Raw genomic sequence first — 22,542 nt, 5'->3', positions numbered from 1 at the left:
TGGAGAGGCTGATCCACCAAAAGTCATTTTCTCTGTTGACTTATTGCTCCCAGTTATTCCAGGACACTTTCTAAATATAACTTACAGGGGGCAGCTGGGTAGTGTTATATGGATACTGTTATGGGATAATGGGATGCCCAGGTCCTCTGATAGTATGAGGAGCTGAAGCTGAGTGAGTGTGGGAATCCCTAAGTTTGACACTAAAGACTCCACAGGAATATTTGTGATAAAAGTGGTACACCCAGCTCCAATATAACAGTGTCCCAGGAATAAGTGATCAAATAAGAGACTGTGGGTTAGATCACACAGCTCCTTGACTGCTTATCCTGGCTCCAAAACTGATGAATAACGCTGGTGACTGTGACTTAACTTTAGTTTGAGTAATCCCTCTTCCCTCAGATAGTCAAGGATATGTTTGATAATCCTTAGGGTAATGATGACATCCACCTAAGTAAGTTTCAAGATTTAATAACAACAAACTTAGAGAAAGGGAACAGGGACTGAAGGAAAGAGGTATAAGGGAAAGCTTGACTAAATATAATCTGCCAGCAACTGCCTCTCCCTTGCTGGTTCATGGTGAGCTTGATTGGTTTCTAAACTGCTAAATGTAAATCATTCTGCTCTCCATTTTGCATAGCAGAAATGATATTACAGTAGCTCAGCAGGTTGAGAGCCAGGCTTAGAGATGGAAGGTGCTAGGTTCAAATCTGGCTTTAGACACTTCCCAGCTGTGTGACCCTAGGCAAGTCACTTAACCCTCATTTCCTAGCTCTTGCCACTCTTCTGCCTTGGAGCCAGTAAGGATTTTTTTAAAAATAAATAAATATAACTTACATTTGGCTCCTCTATGTGTGTCCTCAAATGGTGAATGAAGGAATCAATGAATGATAGCAGATAAGATAGAAACTGGACTTATGATTTCATTGATCTGAGAACTCAAATTCTGGCACATCCCCCAGGTTCTCACATGTTCCTGCAAAGTACCTTCCACACCCAGAGGATAATTCTGTAGTTTGGATTTTCCTCTTCTTCTCCAAAAGGAAAATATGCCTTGGGGCTGCTGAACAGGAATTCTCCTTCTCTTTGGATCTGCACTGTTTGAATAGCTAGCTAGCTTTGCTCTCTAAGTAGAATTCTATTGAAGATATGCTATATCAGAAAATCCCCTTCTTTCAGTTTTCATCTAAAGTCCAATCCCTAAACTTTTAAACATAGGAGCTCTTTAATTTGGGGTTAGCCACAAGGCAATCACCAAGACTGGCATTGCCCAAGAATCTCCCTTTTCTATCTAAAAGGCTGGATTTTGACATCACAATGTTTAGAATTCAATGTTTTGGGACAGCTGGCTAGCACAGTGGATTGAAAGCCAGGTCTAGAGACAGGAGGTCCTAGGTTCAAATCTGATCTCAGACACTTCCTAGCTGTGTGACCCTGGGCAAGTCACTTAACTCCCATTGCCTATCCCTTACTGCTCTTCTGCCTTGGAACCAATACATAGTACTGATTCTAAGGCAGAACATAAGTGTCTTAAAAAATTGTAATTCAATGGCTTCACAAACTACCCACTTGGGCCAAGTGAGTGCACACATTTCTGCCTCTTCTATGTGATTCTCTACTTCACTACTCAGTTGCTACCATCTCATGAGTAATTCTGATGAGCGCCTGACTTAAGGAAGCCATTTTTCAATTGGTAAGAGTGGGAAGAAGAGGGAATTAGGAAGGACATCCCATGTGGACACTGCTGGACATAGTTGTATGTGTTATATATGGTGGAATAAACGTGCAGTAGTAGATAAAGCCCGGATTTAGGAGCAGAGTACCTAGGCTCAGACACTACCTCTGCTCTTTATTGTCTGTGAACTTAGATGTCAAAAGCCTTGTTGCTCTTCCGTGAACAAGACACTCACAGCTCTCAGCTCTGAGTAGGTTTCTGAGTATGTTCCCCATGGCTAGAATGTTCTCCCTCCTCATCTCCGCCTCCTGGATACCTAGCTTTCTTCAAGTCCTAGCTATCAAATCCAGCCCTATCATAAATTCTATTACCTACCTATTATAAATCACTTAACCCCTTTGGACCTCGGTTTCCTATACTGTAAAGTGAGGAGGTTGGACTTTGTTAGATCTCTTTCCTTTCTGATCCCTAGAATCTTAGTGTAATGGATATTTTATGCATGGATAGATGACCTAAAATGCATGCACCCACATGGGAGATGTGTCGAGGAGAAAGAAGTCCTGATATACGTATGGACATTCCACATTGGCCAACCATTTGTTGAAAGCAGCTTCTTACCATTGACTTTGTAGCTAAATATCCCACCTTCTACCAGAGCCTTTCCCAATCCCTCTTAAATTGAATGCCTTCCTTTTATTATGTATTTCATGTTTATTATATATACAGATAGCTTGTTTGTACACATTTGTTTGCAAATTGCCTCCCCCATTAAACTGTGAGCACAGAGAGAGAGGGCAGGGACTGTCTTTTGCCTTTTTTTTTTTTTCAAACCCTTACCTTCCCTATTGGAATCAATACTGTGTATTGGTTCCAAGGCAGAAGAGTGGTAAGGGCTAGGCAGTGGGTTTAAGCATCTTGTCTAGGCTCACACAGCTAGGAAGTGTCTGAGGCCAAATTTGAACCCAGGACCTCCCATGACTGAGCCTGGCTCTCAATCCACTGAGCTACCCAGCTGCCCCCTGTCTTTTGCCTTTCTTTGAATCCCCACTACCTAGCACAGTGCCTGGCACAAATAAATGCTTAAAAATGCTTACTGACTGACTGATTTTACAGATGATGACATTAAGACTCAAAGAGAAGAGGTGATTTCCCAAAGATCTTACATCTGGTAAATGACAAAGTTAGGAAGCAAGCCCCAGATCTCTGATTCTAAATCCCCTAATGTTTCTACCACATATTTCTCCCTTTATAGAAACATCTTTTGGTATATCAAATGGTACCCAAACATTTTAATTTCTAAGTGGGTCTTTATATAAGTAACTATGTTCTGAGGGGCAGCCAGGTAGCACAGTAAGTAGAGCACCAGGCCTGGAGATGGGAGGATTTGGGTTCAAATCTGGTCTCAAGCACGTCCTAGTTGTCAGATCCTGGGCAAGTCAGTTAAACCCAGTTGCTTAGCCCTTGCTCCTCTTCTATCATAGAGATGATTTTAAGACAAAAGGTAAGAGTTGTTTTTTTAAGTATATAAATGAGTAACTGTGTTATCACCACTGCTACAGATCCCAAATGTTATAAATGTCCTTTTTCAAAGGTAAAAATTTATTTTTAATGGAAGCGGGGAAAGAAGGGAAGAGAGATTTTCAAGCCTTGCCAAGGACACATAAATACTATGTCCTAACCGGAGCTGATAGAGAATGTAACCCCATCTTATCACAATGATACAACTATGGGCCTATAATCCAGAATGTGTTCCCTGTCTTAATTTATTCCTGGAGGAAAAGGCTGGAATAGACAATTCTCCACTTTAACTAAACACTGGGGGCTTTGAAAGGAGATACTGAGTACTCAGAAATGACTCATTTTTAACTTTCTGTTGATTATTCTTTTGGCTACCTTGCTTTGGAGGGTTATGCTCACATTTTATTTCAATTTAAAAAGTAAATCAGTATCCAGAGAGAGAGACAGAGAGAGATATGAAATGGAATGTTAAAGAACCTGAGTCTGAAAACTATCTCTTCTATTATCTACCTATTATAAATCATTTTAAATTTCTAGGCCTCAGTTTCTTCTTCTGTAAAGTGAGAGTAATAGACTTTACTATATCATGTCAAAGGTCTCTTCCAACTGTAATCCCTAGGATCCTAGTGTAATGTTTAGACATGCCTAGACTATCTAAAATGGATGTTCCTACATGAAATATGGGAGGTACATGCTTCTGTGAGACAGGAGACCTGGTATACGTGTTGACATTTTGCATTGGCCAGCCATCAGATTGGGAGTGACTTCTTACCATTGGGTTTGTAGCCAAGCTAAAATCTGTACATGTGCCAGGTCTCCTGTCCCACAAAACAGGGAGGGTCCTGGTGTCATCCATTTGGGTACATCCATTTTAGTGGTATGAGCATGTGCCAAACACCCATTAAACTAGGATTATAGGATCATTGAGAAGAACTGAAGCCCAAAAGTGTTAGGTGACTTGCCCAAACTCATTCAAGGAAAAACAGAAAACAGGATTCAAAATTGTATCCTTTGACTTCAACTCTAGTATTTTCCTTTGTGTTTCCGAAAGACAAAGATTCCAAAAAAGGAAGAGTATTGGATTGAGAGGCAACAGGACACTGAGGTTCTGGTCTTGGCCCCCAAGCAGCTGTCAGATCTCGAGTACCTTTTAGAACTAGTGAGAACCAAAATCTCTCCTACTCACGCTCCATCTCTAAGATTATGTTCAGTTGTAAGTATCACCTTTTTAGGAAGAATTTGTTGGGTAGGATTTTGTCTAGAGAAGAGCAATTTGGGTGTCAAGAAGACTGGAAAGTGTGCCACATGAGGATGAGCTGAAGGAAGAAGGATGTTTAGCATAAAGAAGTGAAGATAAACAATAACTGTCTTCAAGTATATGAAGAGAGTTTGTAAGGAAGAGCTCTTAGACGAATGTTTTCTATTTGGCTCCAGCAGCAGAAATATGTACAATGGATTTAAGAAAGGTAGATTGAAACTTGATGGAGGGAAAATATCATCACAATTAGAGCCTCCCAATAATGCATAGCAATTCCTCAGAAAGTAGGAGTTTCTTTCTCACTGGCAATCTTCAAGCAGAGGTTGAAGCCCCTCTTCTTAGCAATGGCATAAGAGGAATTGTCAGGCCTCCAAAGTTCCTTCTAATAGGGGTTCTGTGATTCATAGGCTCAGGGAATTATAAGATTATTGGTTTAGAGCTGGGAAGTAACCTTGAAATCATCTAGTCCCACCCGCTTGTGTTATAGATAAGTAAACTGGGACCCAAAGGATGAAGTGCCTTGCCTCAGGTCATAAAGGTAGTAAGTGGATGAGCTAGGATTTAAACCCCAATATCCTGACTCTAAATCCAGATCAGTTTTCACAGATACTTCCTCTCTCTGAGTCTCACTATCATCCTTTGTGAAAAGAAGCATTTATTCCATAGGATCCTTTCCAACTCTGGCATTTGTTAGGATTCATTTCACCTTTAGGGAGACAACGTGATGTGTACTAGAAGGAACTTAATATGAGAAATCTGACTTATACACCTTTCTCTGTCCCTAAATAACTACGTGACCTGGGATGAGTCACTTTCTTCCCCCCCACTCCCTACTGCCACTAGACTCAATTTCCCTATGAAATAAAGACTTTAAACTAAATAACTTCTGATGTCTCTTCTAGTCTTGGCAAATCACTCATTCTGTAATTAATGTTAAAACTATTCTTTTCGGGCCAAACTGTGACTTCATCTGTATAGGGAACTTTAGTGAGGAAACTTCTCAATGCAACTTAGCCGCTGTGCTAAAATTAAGCATGTCAGGTCTTCCTGAGTCCAGTTCTCTTCACTGTTCTGCCTCTCCAAGTCACTTATATAACATTAGAGAGGATTTTTTTTCTTTTTAAGCAAACTTGTGATCTTCTCCCAGTGAAGAAATCAACACTATAGTTGCAAATAGAACTAACTTGTCCATAATTTTACAGTCTTAGAGAGTTGTTTGAAGTACTAAGGTTAAGTGACTTGACCAGGATAACAAGGCTGGCGTACGGATCAGAGGTAGGATTTGAATTCAAGAATTCTGTCTCACACTCATCCTCTCTGCAGCAAGCCACTTGGCCACACATTATATCTTGAGTATTATATGTCATATATTCTATACAAAAGAACTATTAAAAAAACAGATTGAAGATGAAGTTTCAAAGAAAACCATCTGCATTTTCCAACACACACCTAGCTGCCAAGGAGAAAGTCTTAACCAATTGTCACTGCCTCTTTTATCTTTCTTTGAGTCTGATGAAAAGCAGGAAGACAGAGAAATCATGGGAGTGCCCTTCTGTTAAGTACTTGCAGAATGTATGGGAGGTGCACTGTCACAGTATATTAGTCAGCCTGTTGAGTCTGCAGGTTGTTACGAGATCAATTGCAAAGTGATGAGCAATTATGATGAATTGTTCAACCAGAGAAGTATTCTTAGGAAAATTAAAATGTGCCAGGGGGCAGAGACAATGTGAGAGAAATGGATTCTGGGCGTTTTATCTTAAGGGCTATGTTGAGAGTCCTTAGCTCAAATTGGAGAGATTAGAGATGCTGAGGGAGAAACAGAATGAAACACGGATTTGCTGAGATTTTGTCCAAATGTAAATGCCAGAGGGAAATGTTCCAATAACATGAAATTCGGGGTGGGAGATGAGAAGCTGGGCCTGGTATCAGGTGGCAGAGAGAGTGAAGGTCAGTGCTGCAACTATGGTTTGGGGCTTTTTATTTCTTTCTTAATATATTGTTCATAGCTCTGAGGTATTACATGTACACAAATTCTCCTTGAAAATCTCCCAGTTCTGGAGACAGTTAGATGGTTCACTGAATTGAGTCAGGCCTAGAGATAGGAAGTCCTGGATTCAGATCTGACTTCTTACTTTCTAGCTATATGACCCCATTACCTTATCTCTTTTCTGCCTTAGAACCAATACAGATGTATTGATTCCAAGATGAAAGGTAAGAATTTTTTTTAAGAGGGAAAGAAAACCCCCCAATTCTGAATGCTGTGTAACTATAATGGCCAAGTTGGACCTTGAAGAAGAGATGAAAAAATTCACCATTCTTCTTACTTTGCAGAAGTAGTGGATTATGGGCATAGAATATTATTGCATTTATTGTTGGACTTAGGTGACATATTGATTAGTTTTGCTAAAGTGATCATTTTTTCTCTTTTATTTCTTTCTGTCTTTCTTTCATCCTTCCTTCCTTTCTCTCATTTGTTTTTACAATGGAAGCCTCTCTGGGGAGGCAAAGGAAAGAAATATATTTGGAAATTAATATGCTATAGTTTTTGTTAAAGAAATACCACCGGTTCCATTTTTAAAAACCTCTAGTCTATTTTGCTTTTTCCTCCTCTTCTTCTCCTTTTCCCATTTCTTCTCCAAGGACTGGAAATCATAGAATCCCAAGGCTCAGGGCTGATCTTTTTGCTACAAGCTTGTTCACTATGTTATAGATGGAATTTTTGATTAAATTCAGGTTAGACTAAATGATCTCTGAATTCTCTTCTGATTGAGATTCTGTGAATTTTTTCTGTGAATTCCTTCTATAGGCCTCAGTTTCTTTCTCTAAAAAATGGTGAAGTTGAGCTAGATGGTGTCTAATGTCCTTTGAAGTTCAGACATGTTAGGGTTTGCCTCATCTTTGGAGAGACAACATAAGCCTAAATTCTAGGATGGCTAGCAGTTAGCATTTAGGAAGCACCTTGAGATATGCAAATCACTTTATAATATTATCTCAACTTGATCTCACAACAACCCTGAAAAGTATATACATTAAATATATACATATAATATACAATATATTATTCTCATTTGACATCTAAGGAAAGTGAGGCATGCAGAGGTTGCAGGACTTGTCCAAAATTACTCAGCCAGTGTCCAAGGCTGTATTTTAACTCATTTTCCTGACTTCAGATCCAAAACTCAATCCATCCACTTATACCACCTATCTGATTATAAACCTAAGAATGAAGTAAGTCTGCTTAAACAAGTCCCTCAGATTTATATAAATGGAAATTGAAACTCAGAGAGGCTAAATACGTGGTCCAAAGTCATAAGCATTGAAGCTGAGCAGTATTTGAATCCATGCCACAAAGAACCATTTACCAGGAAAGGCTCTAGTTTTGTCAAACAAACAATACTTCTAAGATACTGAGTTTTGTCATTCAAAACTTTTCCAGAGAGAGAGAGAAAAAAAAAAACACATCTAGAATATTTACTTCAATCAAGAACAGTCTGGACTGGGGGAAAAATATTTTGCTAAAAAATCCTAAAATATAGACCAAAGAAATTTTTCAAAAAAACAGAGATGCCTTCTTGATTATCTTGAAAAATCAAGCCATTATTTTATTCAGAGCACTCATGGCTATATAACCAATGGCTCCAAACAGAAGCTATGGGCCCAAATTCAAACTTAGAGGTTTCTGTTTTAGCTTTTTAAAAAAAATATTTGATTGATGTTTATATATATTTGTAAAGATATGTGCATATGTAAATATGTATCTCACATATATCAAGTGTATTAATATATATATATAATGACTCCCCTGCCCCATAGAACTCAAGAACCCTACCTTAAAACAGTTAAGTACACTTAAGCAAAACAAATTAACACATTATCTAGCCTAAAAAATAGATTTTTTTTTTTACAACTATCATACTACCTCTATGCCAAGTGGTGAGATGTATATTTTACTATGGGTCCTTTGAAATCATAACTGATCAGAATTAAGTCTTTCAAGTGTCATTTTCTTTATGTGATTGTAGTCATTATGTACATTATTTTACTGGTTCAGCTTACTCTGTCTCAGTTTATACAATTCTTCATATTTATAATTTTCAAAATTTCAAAAATATTCTATCACATTTATATTTATCTGCCACATTTTATCCAGTTTGCATTCCTCAAACAATAGTCCCTTCTTGGGGACTAAAGCTATCTGAACTTAGCTCCTTTTTTCCTCTCATATTCAATTCTCTTGCAAGAGGACAAGACATGAAAGATAAATTAAGTTGGATACACATAACAAAGCATACAGAAAGGACTCACATCTGAGACCATAAACTTTATTCCCTGATGGGTCCCAACCTCCCACAAGTACCTACAGATATATAGAGATAGATAGATAGATAGATAGATAGATAGATAGATAGATAGATAGATAGATAGATAGATATACACACACATTCACATATAGGGTACACTAAAGATGAATCCAAGAAATAGGAGTGACTAGAGTCAACCCCTTTCCCCCAAATCTAAACAGTCCATATAACTCACAGTACTAGTGAAAGGCAAGATCTAAATTTGTTCCTGCTTATTATGGTTCTGTTCTTCATTGTTCTTCTCTTTCAACTCTAATATTTTGGCTTGAAGTTCACTGCTTTACCAATTTCTATACTCGTAGATTAATATTATCTGGTCTCCCCATTCCATAAAGACTTTAAAGCTCTATTACTCTGCTATTACTATACTCTGTCTTCATTGCCACTTCCAGCAGCTGCTAACACCACTTCCTCTGCAAAGGGTCATGGCTTGTTTTGGATAAGACCATGAAACCAATATAGTTTTCAGAGTCATGATACTAGAACATGTCTAGTTCTGGTGTTAATCAGGACTACTACCCAAACCATCTGACACATAAAAGAGTCACTCGGGCAGCTGTCAAGACCTCTTGACCTTCTTGCCCAAGGATCTCCAGACCTTTCTTCCTGACAAGTTGGGGCATCTAAATTCCATTTTGTTCTTCTTTGCCTCAACCTACAGAAAGTCTGTTGCCACCTTCACCAACACTGATCCAACCATGTACACACACGTGTGCGTATCCTACTGAATCTATTTTAAGTTAGGTGCTTATAATATTAGGACAAGCTATCTCTAATGGGGGACTTCAGAATTTCCTCTGACTTACTCTGATTTTATTTTACACTTTGTACATACTATAAAGACCTACTTTGCAGATGTGTAGGTACTCTCTCCAGAAAATAGGAGACAAGTACCATCGGCATGGCTTTATTATCAAACAGACTAGGTTCTAATCAATTACTTGTCATATTCTCTCCATCCCATCACCATCCAATTAAATAAGTTTTCAGTAGTATTCATGATGGCTAGAGAGTAAACAAATTTAGTAGTAGTAGTAACAAACTCAAGGGGTTTGTTTTCTAAGATTAATCATTGTTGAAACAAATGATTCTGGTATATATCTTGGGAGAATATTGCATTTATAGCACTCTCCATCTATGCATTGAAACCTTGTTCTGACAGATATCATGAAGAACCTGCTCAAGGGTATTAACATAATGTGTCAACAAATTTAAAAGTCTAGGAGAGAGCAATGCCTGTCTGGAGACTCTTCCCTCTCTATCCTCTCTCCTTTTTCTGCTAGAATATTAGGGCAAGAGGAAAGATGCTGAAAGAAATAGTTGAAACTCTTGGCATCTCCAAAAGCCTTGCTTTGTTGGGAATTTTTGCCTCTCACTTTTCTTCAGCTGTTTCCTCTTCTGCTGGCAAGGTTCATCAGTAAATTTAATTTACATTCACTGGGCACATCAGCTGGCTCACTTAGTCACTCAGGGACCTGACACTGCTCTTTCTTAATGTTTTTTTCTTTTGGTCTTTTGTCAGATGTCCTGTTTATAGAAACGCCTTCCCCCTCTACCCATTCCAGGAGGGCTTCTCCCACAGGGAGAGCGGCAAGAAGAGATGGATGAGTTAATCAGTCAGTATATTAGCTGAGACATAGTTGAAGTGATTGGCTTGGGGTCCAGTGTGTAGTGGATACCTCCCACATGGGCACATAATTCACTGTAGCCTTTCTTCTTAGCATCTCCTTCTCTGTGTTCTGCAGAATACAGAATGGGGAGAGATGATTGAGGCAGAGAATTCAAGTCTCTTTTTTCCTAGTTGTTTTAAGATCTACTTCATATTGGAATTCTCTTACAGTGCTAATGGGCATCCTCACACATACACACATAACCCTACATCCTATCCCACCATGAGGATAAACAATTAGAGTAGGGAAAAAATAACACCTCTACAGGAACCCACAAAATGAGAATGGAAATGTAGACATCAAATTTTGAGAACGTCTACAAATGTACAAACCTAAATAAAGAGATGACAGAGATAAGACTGGAAGAACTCTCTCTAGGACAGAGAGAGAGAGAGAGAGAGAGAGAGAGAGAGAGAGAGAGAGAGAGAGAGAGAGAGAGAGAGAGAGAGAGTGTCTTTTGATACTACTATGGTCATAGAATATTTATTTGAGGGTCCACATTGTATGTAGTAGGCAAATGCACACGGCATGGTCCCTCTGCCAGTGGACAAATGAAGCAGTGTCTCTGTACCTAGCATCAGACATTTAGCCTGATCCGTTTTGTCAAATCTGTATGTGATATTTGATTTTCACCACAATTTGAGAGATGGAATGGTATAGTGCAGTGATGGGCAAACTACAGCCCTTGGGCCAGATGCAGCCCCCTAAAATGTTCCATCAGGCCCTGCAACATTATTTCTAATCTGACGAATACAATGAGTAGGATATAATACAATGAAACTTCGCAAGAGTTGCCTTAGAAACAGACTGACAGATGAGCATTTCCTTTCCTTTGGCCCCCTCTTTAAAAAGTTTGCCCATCACTGGTAGTGGGAAGGCTGTTAGACCTGGAGTCAGAAGTTCTAGGTTTAAATCCTAGATATACCACTTACTAGTTAGATGATCTTAGATAAGTTACTTAACATCAAATGGCCTTACAGGATAATACAATTTAGAGCAATAAAAAAACTATTTCATTCTCATTATAGTTGAAAAAACCGAGACTCAGTTAAATGACTTTCTCAGTGTCCCATAGATACTGTAGAATGTTTCATAGGCATAGTACAGAATGGAGCTGGGATTCGAACACAAAACCCCTGCTTTTTTATATGTACCATATGTCTTATCTCTTCATATGTAGACATCCTCTAGTATTTCAAGGCTCTGTCATGAGGACAATGCAGAACAGCATCTTCCTACCTTTTAGCAGAAAATCTTCATTGCTTGCTGAGGTTGGAAAAAATTAATTATTCAATGACCAAACTTCTTGTGATGGGAGACACCAAATTTAACCAGGCTATATGACATAGGCTCTCAGATCTTGAAAGGATCATTTATTATTTCATCTATTAAAGAGGAATGAGAAAAATTGAACCCTTGACATTCCCAAAAGTTCTTGGGTGGACCAAGGACCCAGAGATATGATAATAGGTAATATTGACATAGCACTTTAAAGTTTGCAAAGCACTTTACATGTATTATCTTCATTTGGCCTTCACAACAATCTTGTGAAGTAGGCAGTATAATTAAACCCATTTTACAGGTAAGGAAACTGAATCTAAAAGAGTAAGTGACTTGACCAGGGTCACCATGGTAATGTCTGAAGCAAGATGTGAACTCTTGACTTCGATCTAGCTGTTTACTGAACTACCTAGCTTTAATGTTTGTAAAGTGTTCTAGAAAGTTTATAGGACTATATTATGTTTCAGCTATTATTATTTTTCAAATATACATACAACAACAACACATTTTAATTATGGAAACTCTTAGCATGCCACCGTTCAAAATAACTCTTGCTTTCCAATTTGGGGTCTGTTTTTTCAGCTGAAAAAAAAAAAAAGACTGCTAAAGGTTCCCAGAACATCTGAAGAAAGTTCTCCAGGCAGCAGACATCTGGTCCTGTACTTTTTCTTTAAGACTGCCTACTGACATGGACCACAAGCCGACCCTTTATAGCTCAGCCTGTACTATTCCTAGTCTGAATTTTCAGAAAACAGACAAAAAGTGTCCCTAGGTAAACCAACATTTATATCATCGGCAAACCAAGGAACAAAGGGATTCATTAACATGCCACAAGTTTGCGTGGTCTTTGTCCTACTAAAACACAAGAGTATGAAACATTTGAAGTCCATGATTAATACTTGAGTTTCCTTGTTTTGCTGAATAATTCATGTTTTGTGTTTGTGTTTGCAGCCAATGCAGAGACAAGTGTTAACCAGAGTAATGTGGCCACTTCTTCCCATGAAACAATGGAGATAAGCACTGTTTCTGAGACCAACGGAAAGAATCTTGGGAAGGAGGCCAAAGCTCCAACACCAGCTGCTAAATCTCGTTTTTTCTTCACACTCTCGCGGCCTGTACCAGGACGTACCGAAGACCAAGGCACAGATTCATCAGTTGGATCAGTGAGCCTGGATGTCAGCTCTGAAAAACCCCCAGTGAACAAAGCATCAAGTGAGAACATGAAACTTCCGGCAACAGCTGCACTGGAAGAAGATTCAGATAAAACCCCAGGCCAGGTCCCAGCTGAAGCATCCCTTAGCGCTACCGGACAACCAGCATCGCCTCCACCTGAGGCAGAGGGTGCAGCCCCTGCCAAGCCCAAGGAACCCAGCTTTTTTGACAAATTCTTCAAACTGGACAAGAAAAAAGAAAACATACCTGTTCCCATTGGAACCCAAGAGGGAACTGAGAATACAGAGAACCGACACCTGGACAGAGAGACTCCTGGATTATCGAGCCAGTCAAACAATGTCCCAGAGGAGAAGGCAAGTGTTTAAAAAAGAATATCCATTTCATTCTTAATGAAATCTCATAAGAGCATTAATGGGGTAAGACAACTTCACATATGTTAAACAACAGACACCAGGGGCCTTGACGAAGGTATCAAGTCATTGACCCTCTAAAACAAATAGGACATTGTAGTATACTGTCTCCCTGATGTTTTAGCTGACAGGAACATCTGTTTGAAGAGTACTAACAGCTGTTTCATCTGTTTTGTGTAAAAAAAAAAAAAAGGGAGGTGACTGCCACAAAGATGAGTTCATCCCATTTACCAGAGTCTGAGGTAGGAGAACTATATGAATGGAAGCAGTAGACCTGGATGCAAAAGCATTCAAAATGTCATAGTTATTCCTGTCCCTTCAAGAAGCCACCATTTTGCTTCTTGTTAGAAGCCTGTTGTTTCACTGCCGAGTGCAGATGAGTTGAGGGGTATTTTTCTTTTCTGAAAATTCTCAACTGTACTATGTCAAAGAAGACAATCAAGGTATACTACGAATAGTATTTCTGCTTATAACAATATTATGGCTTGACAGAGTGTATATTTTCTGAGAGAGCTGTCCCAAAGAGATATTTCTGTGCCTCAGCAAACTAAGACAAACTCTTTTTAGGATTTGGGAAAATCATTGTTTGTTTGAAATATGTAGAGATTATTTTTATTCAGATCTAAAATTCATATAATGGAGAATAAAATGGGAGCTGGTAAGGTTCTCTCTCTCTTTCTTTCTTTCTCTCTCTCTCTCTCTCTCTCTCTCTCTCTCTCTCTCTCTCTTTTTTGTCTCTCCATTTCTCTCTGTCTCTGTTTCTGTCTGTCTCCTTGTCGGACACTGAGCCACTATTAATAAACTATTAATTCAATTATTTTTTAAGATTAAGTGCCTCTAGTAGAGTTGGACCGAGGGAAAATACTATGTGATTTGTGGAGCTTTCTATATTATTTCACTAAGAAAAGTACATCGTTACGGATTTTTAAATAGTTCAGAAGTCTCCCTCCAAAAATGTATGTACTGCATGCACCAATTAGGTTGTTTTTCTTTCTCTGTTCTCTGCAGTTTGCACACTGGGTCTTAAACATTCAAGCTCCAGCAGCTCCAGCTGGACTACAATAAGGGGTGCAATGTTGGAGGGAGGCACAATAACAACTTTCAGTAGTAAGGCAGTTTAGAGTTGGCTGAGTCTATTTTTGAGGAGTTAGGCTACTCGGCAGAGTGCTTAAGTTTCTGAGAACTCGTACCACCTATACAGAGGCAATATGGATGAACAGAAAAACCATCAGCTTTAGAGTCAGAAAATCTGGGTTTGCCTCTTGGCTCTGCCACTGGTTAGCTGAGAGCCCATGATGCAAGCCCTTCTCCTCTGTGACCCTCAATTTCCTCACCTATAAAATGAGTTATCCTATATGACCTCCAATATCTCTTCCAGCTCTTATAGTCCTGTTTTCCTATTGTACTCTGTTAGATGAGTAAGGAGTAGTGGAGAAGAAGTCAACCAATGTATAAAATAACATCTGTGAACAGTAATTCTTACATTATGATTTCTGAAACCAGAATCATTTGGGGAAAAATAATAAGATATTATTTTCTCCAGAAAATAAAAAGTCATTCTGGGCCTATTGAATTAAGTTGAGAAAACTGAGCTTATTAAATTTGGTAAGTCATTCACTGTCCTAGAGTCCTCTCAAAAATAGTCTTAAAAGGTTTTTTAAAAAGCCTGATGACCAAAGGACAACAAAGCCTAGATGAAGAAGAATTCAGTCTCATTGAATGCCAAAAGGCTGATATCTTTTATTTGGTATTTTATCCAAATCAATTCTTTTATAAAATAAGTTTGGGAAGAACATTCCATTCTGAGTGTGTTGAAAAAGGATTTAATAGAGGCAACTAAATGGCACAGAGGATGAGTGCCATGTTTGAAGTCAGGAGGACCTGACTTCAAATCTTGCCCCAATTACTTACTAGCTGTGTGACCCTAGGCAAATCACCTAACTTCCATTTGCCTAGCCCTTGCCCTACTTAAAGGTTTTACTAATACAGAAATTAACTGTTATTTTTTTCAAGGGATTTTAATCTGAAGATGAGGAGATATATATATACAAGGAACATTATGGGAGGAAGCCTGGTGTAGGAAACAGAGGGCTAGATTCATTGTTAAAGGATGTGGGTTCAAAGCCTAGCTCTGCCACTTACTCTACCTGTCATGATTTTAAATGAGTTCATCTCTCTGGACTTCAGTTTCTTTATCTATAAAATAAGAGGTTACTTCAAAAGCCTCTTCCATATACTAAGTCCATGATGCTATGCCATATATATCTATAGCCAAGTTAGGGAGTAAAGCTAAGGTAACCACTTAGGAGAGCCAAAAGTTATAACTCTCTGGAAATTGGCTAGCACCTTCAATATTCATGTGTGAATTCTACATATTCACATTTTTAATTGTTTAAAATTAGCATGATCCAAAATTATGACTGGATGATAGCTATCATTAAAGTTAAATTATTGAGTATCTATGTCTTTATGTTGCATGTACATGCGTGTTACATACAAAGCACAAAGACATGGAATAGTCATTTCATTCATTCATTCAGACAAAATGGCACAGTGGAAAGAATGCTAGACTGAGTTAGCTAGAATGAGATCTGAGTTCAAATGCCATATTCCACTTCTGACATTTACTAGTTGTCTTTCCATGAACACTTAAGTCACTCTCTGAATTTCAATTTCCTCATCTGAATACCTATAAAATTCTCCTCATCAAATACCCATAGTTCCTTCATCCCAGAGTTGTTTTCAGGCTCAAATGAGAATTATATGTAAAGTATTTTGTATGCTTTGTGTTGTGGCTATTGAGTCATTTCAATTATATCTTACTCTTCATGATCTCATTTGGAATTTTCTTGGCAAAGATACCAGAGTGGTTCATCATTTCCTTCGCCAGCTTATTTCACAGAGGAGAAAGCTGAGGTAAACAGAGTTATGTGATTTGTCCAGGGTCATACAGCTAGTAAGTGTCTAAAGTTGGATTTGAACTCGGGTCTTTCAAACTCCAGGCCTGGTGCTCTATCCATGCATCATCTAGCATTTTATTAAGAGAATTACATAATACCGACTGGCATATAAATATGTATTAATGTCTACTATGTGCAGTGCCCTATTCTAACCATTTTTACCAAGAGCACTAGACTTCTAAATGAACAAAAATTGAACATGTCATAGAAACAGTGCTGGGTAGAGTCAGGCTAGCTGACTTTGAATCCTGGCTCTGCCACCCAATAACTGTGGATTACATGAGGAAGTCATTTAAACTTTCCACGTAAAATAGAGATAATGAGACTTTCACCATCCATCCCAGGATTGTGCTACGAGGAGCACATTTCATAAGCCTGTGTTCTTTCTTTTTACTTAAAATTTTACAGAAACTTTTTGACAAGATTGGGTGTTTGAGTTTTCATCTTAAGGTGAAAAAACCACCACCACCAGATAAGCAAAATAATACATGGCTTGCAGACTAAAAAGTGACTCCATGAAAACAGCTCAGTGGACTCAAAGTTTTATGTAAATTTCAATGAGGATTGACTTGATGTGTTTGCAAATTATTTAAGGAGCCTTCTGATCATTTGGAATAGGTGTCTGATACATGACTTGCCAGTTCTTTATAAATCAGCTATTCTTCGTGTGCGATGGTAGGACCAAGCCCTCAAATAGCAGCAACAAAAACTTCTTCATGCATCTGCTTCCACGGCTAGAGCTCAATATTCTACATAGATGATAGTCAATGGCTTGGCTCAGAATCCTTAGGGTAAATTAGAGCTTGGGCACAGGACTGTCAGATGTCCTTGCAATTCAGCATAACACCCTCCTTGAATTGGAATATCAATTCCAGCTAACAGATAGGATTGTGAATCAAAAGATAGATGCTCCCACTTCAGTCAAAGAGTAACACACAAACCTTCTGTGTTTCATGAATGACAATCTTATTTTTGTGCACCATAAAACTACATTCAGAGCATAGCATAATTAAAACAAGGCAAGAATTCATGCACTAATGAAGCATTTACTACATGGGCCAAAGAACAGATAAATTATATGCCTGGAATGTTTCACTGAGAAGTGATTCATGCAAACAAAAGCATTGGCAGGAATGGGTTCTTTTGATTTTTTTTCCCTTAACAAGTGAACTAACACTATAGGATAAGCATTTAAAATCACACACACACACACACACACACACACACACACACACACACACACACACACACACACAAAACTTGAGCTCATCAAAGAAATACATTTAACTTTTAAAGCCAGAAGGCTTTAGTTTCTAATATCAGTCTGCAATTTTTCTTTAACTAAAACTTTAGAAAGCACATTTAGTAAGATTGGGAGCTAGAGTTTTCCTCTTAAGATAAGAAAAACACATAAGCAAAGTTACAAATATTTTTAGTTTTAAAAGTGACTCCAAAAAGCTTAATGGACGTAAAATAGAGATAATGCAACTTTCACCATCCGTCCAAGGAGAGCTTTCTTAGGCAAGCTTTCCATCACCTCCTTTCAGTTTCCTGATGTGCAGATCCAAGGATATGAGTAAATTTTATTTCCTTCTTTTTAGTCAACAAAGAGAAAGGACTAAGACAGGGAGCAAGTATGTTAGACAAATTGGGCCTATTTTCATAGCTCACATATTAGACTTATCTTCTTGCTATTGACTCATAAAATGTTAGCACTAAAAGAGACCTCATTGTTGTGCAGTATCAATCATATCTGACTCTTTGTGATTCCATTTGAAGTTTTCTTGGCAAAGATGCTGGAACAGTTTGACATTTCCTTTTCCAGCTCATTTGACAGATGATGAAACTGAGGTCAACAGTGCTAAGTGACTTACCCAGGGTACATCTAATAATATATCTATATCGACAAAATATCTAGGGATAGATTTGAACTCATGAAGATGTCTTCCTGACTCCAGGCTGGCTACTTTATCCACTGCACCACTTTACTGCCCAAAAAAGGGACCATAGAGATCATCAATTCTATCTCCCACATTTTGTAGATGAAGAAACCAAGGCCAAGAGAGGATAAGTCTCTTGTGCAAGGTCATGCAGCAAATAAGGAGCCATGGCAAGATGTGAACCTGTCTTCTCTGACACCAAATGCAGCACTCATTCTCCTGCACCATAGCTCATTTCCAGATATTTGAATTCATTGAAGTAAATTACAACTATCTATTGAAACACTTTGCATCCATTCCATATGAGCAAAAATGATTGGTACCATGACACAGGTTTATCATGTGATTTTCAAAATTTTTTTAAAATTCTTCTGTGGCTTTCAAATGCCTAATTATAATGTGTTTGGCCTGAGCTATCTACTAAGAGCTATACGTATAAAACACTAATACATCCTTATTAGTGGAACCATTTAAGGTTACATAGGTAACTGGCTCCCAGTCCAGTAACAGTGCCTTGACCCATTACATTTACATCATTTCTTTGGCATGGAATGCTATTGGGAGAGCAGTTGGTCATACTACTTAAAGGCCAAATTTCAATTTAGCTGCAATGTCTAGTGGTCCATGTTTTACAATGCATTTCCAAGACCAACAGCAGGGTACTAGCTTTAAAATTCCTTCAGAGAATGTTTCAAACCAGAACTGAGATAAGAGGACCAAAAAATTGCAATGAGCTATGAGTTTTACAGGGCAGCTAGGTGACACAGTGGATAGAGTGCTAAGCCTGGGATCAGGAAGACTCATTTTCTGAATTCAGATCCAGCCTCAGATATTTACTAGCTATATGATCCTGGAGAAGTCACTTAACCTTAATCATTGGCCTTTAGTTTCAACATCTACAAAATGAACTGGAGAAGGCAATAGCAAACCACTTCCATATCTTTAAAAAGAAAACCCCAAATGGGGTCAAGAAGAGTCAGACACAATTGAAATAATTGAATAACAACATGCAGTTATGCAGTCTGAGGAAATGAGCTTGATTCCAAGTTTTGCCACATACATAGCTATTTCTACTCGTTGGACTTCAGGTTTTTCACCTTAGAGCTTAGTACAGTGTCTGGCACATAGCAGGTACTGTGGAAAATAGATAATGGAGGGCACCAGGGATGTTACAATAAATCTAAATAGTTGTGGGTACACACACTGGGTCGTAGGAGAGACTGGACCAGGATGAAAAGACCAGAGTTTACTGGATTACACAGGAATGGCAGTTGGTCTTAACTGTCACCCAGTTTCCCCTAGGCCAGTGTCTAGAAACAAGCAGGCCAAAAGCCTAGGTGGTCCAAGATATCCAAGAAGAAAGAGTGTGCTTGAGATGCTGTCCACCAGATCCCAAACTTCTCCTCTTCTTGGTGCTGCTCTGTTGTTCTTGTCCTCTTTGCTAGATGCCACCACCACACAGGATCCCAGGGAAATCAGCATGCAGGGTGTCCTTTGCTCTGAGATCTCCCAGGGCTAACAATAGTTTTTGTCAACCCCTAATGGAGTCTCTCTCTCTCTCAGGGCATAAGCACCTTCTTCCTGCTCCTTTATTCCATCTTAGAATTCTCCAGCCTTCCTGCTAGGTACATCCTTAATACTTAATAACTAATTAATCTTCCTCACAACAGTACTTAATAAATAATTGTTGGTTGTTGATTCATCTGAATGAATGGTTTAGACTAGAACCAAAGGCATTTGTGCCAAAGATGGCATGCAGAGACCTTCCTGTGGGCAATGTGCCATCACCTGCCAGAGTTAGTTACTAGAAAGGCAGAGGAATTCAGGTGAAGCTACTCCCTTCCCCCTCTCCACCATGCCTCCCCACCCCTTTGCCCTGCAGCTTAATGGAAGGACCTACTCCCCTCCCCTGAAGAGAGGCACTCAGTCAGAGGGAGGGGGAGGGGAGGCACAGCACATGGTCTCTAAAAGGTTCACCATCACTGGACTAGAAGATAGTAAATACCTCTTCTACCTTATCATCTAGTAAGCCTAAGAATTTCAGTGTCATGACATTAATTACAACACAATTTTACAAGAAAAGGAAAAAACAAAAAGTTTAAAGCCTTTTATTTATATGTCTTTCTTCAGTGCTCTGGATCTTATTCTAAGGGAGCCTGCCTGCCACAGTACAAAGAACATTGTATTGGGAATGTCAAGTCCTGAGTTCTTGTCCTAGTTCTACCAGTGAGGAGCTCTGTGATCTTAAGCAAGTGAATGCATCTCCCCTAGCCTCTTTGCCTTCTGGAAAAAGAAAGATGTTGGACCAAATGTATCTAAAGCCCTTTTCTAACACCAATATTGGATGTTCCAAGGTCCCTCTCAACTCAGTTCTGACAGTCTCTGTTCTCTGAGTTCCCATCCAGACCTAATCATCTGTGTCATACTTTTAGGCTTCTGTGTATGTTAATATATATTGAGAAAATCACCTAATCTGTCTGTGGCAGTTTCTTCATCTATAAAATAAGTTTAGATGATCACAAAGGTCTCCTACCAACACTAAATCTCATGACCCTATTACATGATAAAGAGAGTGGCCATTAAACTTGATGACTATGTTATTTTATTTTCTGTTAGTTATTATCTTCTTGCTAAGTTCACTTATTGCTAGATATATTGTTATTTTCTCTGGTTGCATTGTGGTTGCATTGTTTCTCATTCCTCTCACTTAGAGGCAGTATAGAAAATGCCTATTTAAGTTGACATTGAATTTTTTTGTATCTAAATTCCAAATACCCAGAGTTCAAATCTGAACTCATCTTCCTGAGTTTTAATTTTACTTGAGACACTTTCTAGCTGTGTGACCCTAAACAAGTCACTAAACCCTTTTTACCCCAGTTTTCTCCTTCTGTAAAGTGAACTGGAGAAGGAAATGGCAAACTACTCCAATATCTTAGCCAAGAAAACTCCAAATGAGGTCACAAAAAAGTTAGATGTGATTGAAATGATTGAAGGACAACAAGGTGGTTTGTATTTTCATACTCCAGGTTTAGAAAGATCAAGTTTAATTAAATACATTGCCTAGAAAAATTAAAATTAGACAGAAGTATACTTCATGGATCTTAACTTATTATTGCAATTCCATACTAAGCTGGGACATATTTTAGATTTCATGTGATTTCAAAAAAATGGGTAAAATGGATAAAAGTGAAGACATTGATTTGATCTGTTACTATTTCCTAGAAAAGTTTAATTGCTATAAGACAACCACCAAAATTAAAGAACTAAGGAGTCTTGAAATTGCTTATAGTTGTTAGCAAGCAATTTCCTTAAAATCAGAAATTTAGACCTACTAGGAGCAACAGAGGTCATCACATCTAATAACCTTATATTATCAATGACGAAACTGAGTTCCAGAGAGGCTAAATCATTCATCCAAAGTTAATTCCATAGCTACTAATATCAGCTAGCATTTCAATGGATATCCTCTAATTCTAAGGCCACTGATCTTTCTACTAGATGAACTTGCCAAATAGAACAATATGGCAATGAAGAGCTCATTCGCAGAATACTGTGGAGGAGAAAAAGAAATAGCAGATAGCTCAAAATGAGATCCAGCCACGACAAGTTATCTAAAAAGGATTTGCAAATTAATTTGAAAGAACAAAAAAAAACATATATACAACATAACAGTACCATGACTATTTTTAGGGTAATCTCCATTCATTTCCCAAAACAAGGGAAATGCTGCATCTGGATATCTCAGGACCTGATGCATTTTGTAAGAGAAAATGGAAATAGTACTTAAGAAGATGGTGTCTAGAAGAGTAGCTAGATCTCACAAAAATAAAACAGAAGACATTCGTGCTGGAGATAATACAATTTTCAAAACATTTAAAGAGTAATTCTCTAGATGTCTCAAAGGAGAGAAAATTTCAAAAGAATCACAGATAGTGATTTGCTACCCCCCCCCAAAAAAAAGCAAACTTGAGAAGATATCGTGAATGAATGATCTATTTTATCATCTTGACAAATTCTTGATGAAAATGGTTTATTCAGGCATTGAAAGCATTCTCAAATTAAATTTGAGAAGAGAACAAGCAAGTTTTCTTAGGCAGTTTTCTATAGCAGACTGCGTCTTCATAACCACACAAATGGTTGAGAGATATAAAAAGATCATAAAATCATGCTGTATCTTTCTATTACTTGATTATGTAATAACCTATAGAAGAAAAATTTTTAATTGGTCTGGAAAACCAAAATAAAGTATTGGGGGCTCTCCTTAGAAAAGGTTCCTTCTATAAATGCAAAAAATTCTAT

At 38.3% G+C, this 22,542-nt stretch overlaps 1 protein-coding gene across 1 annotated transcript in view; it reads left to right on the top strand.

Annotated features, from left to right (window-relative positions):
• Positions 1-22,542, top strand: part of BCAS1 (brain enriched myelin associated protein 1) — a 155,615-nt gene that overhangs the window by 30,251 nt on the left and 102,822 nt on the right. Inside the window, exon 3 of the mRNA XM_044661119.1 lies at positions 12,712-13,286. Within this exon, the coding sequence (XP_044517054.1) occupies positions 12,712-13,286 (575 nt within the window). The remainder of the gene's footprint in view (positions 1-12,711; positions 13,287-22,542) is intronic.

This window comes from Gracilinanus agilis, chromosome 2 (genome assembly GCF_016433145.1).
Source record: "Gracilinanus agilis isolate LMUSP501 chromosome 2, AgileGrace, whole genome shotgun sequence".
NCBI classification, from domain to species: Eukaryota; Metazoa; Chordata; class Mammalia; order Didelphimorphia; family Didelphidae; genus Gracilinanus; species Gracilinanus agilis.
The sequence above is the reverse complement of the archived record's forward strand: the minus strand, read 5'-3'. Positions and strand labels throughout refer to the sequence as shown.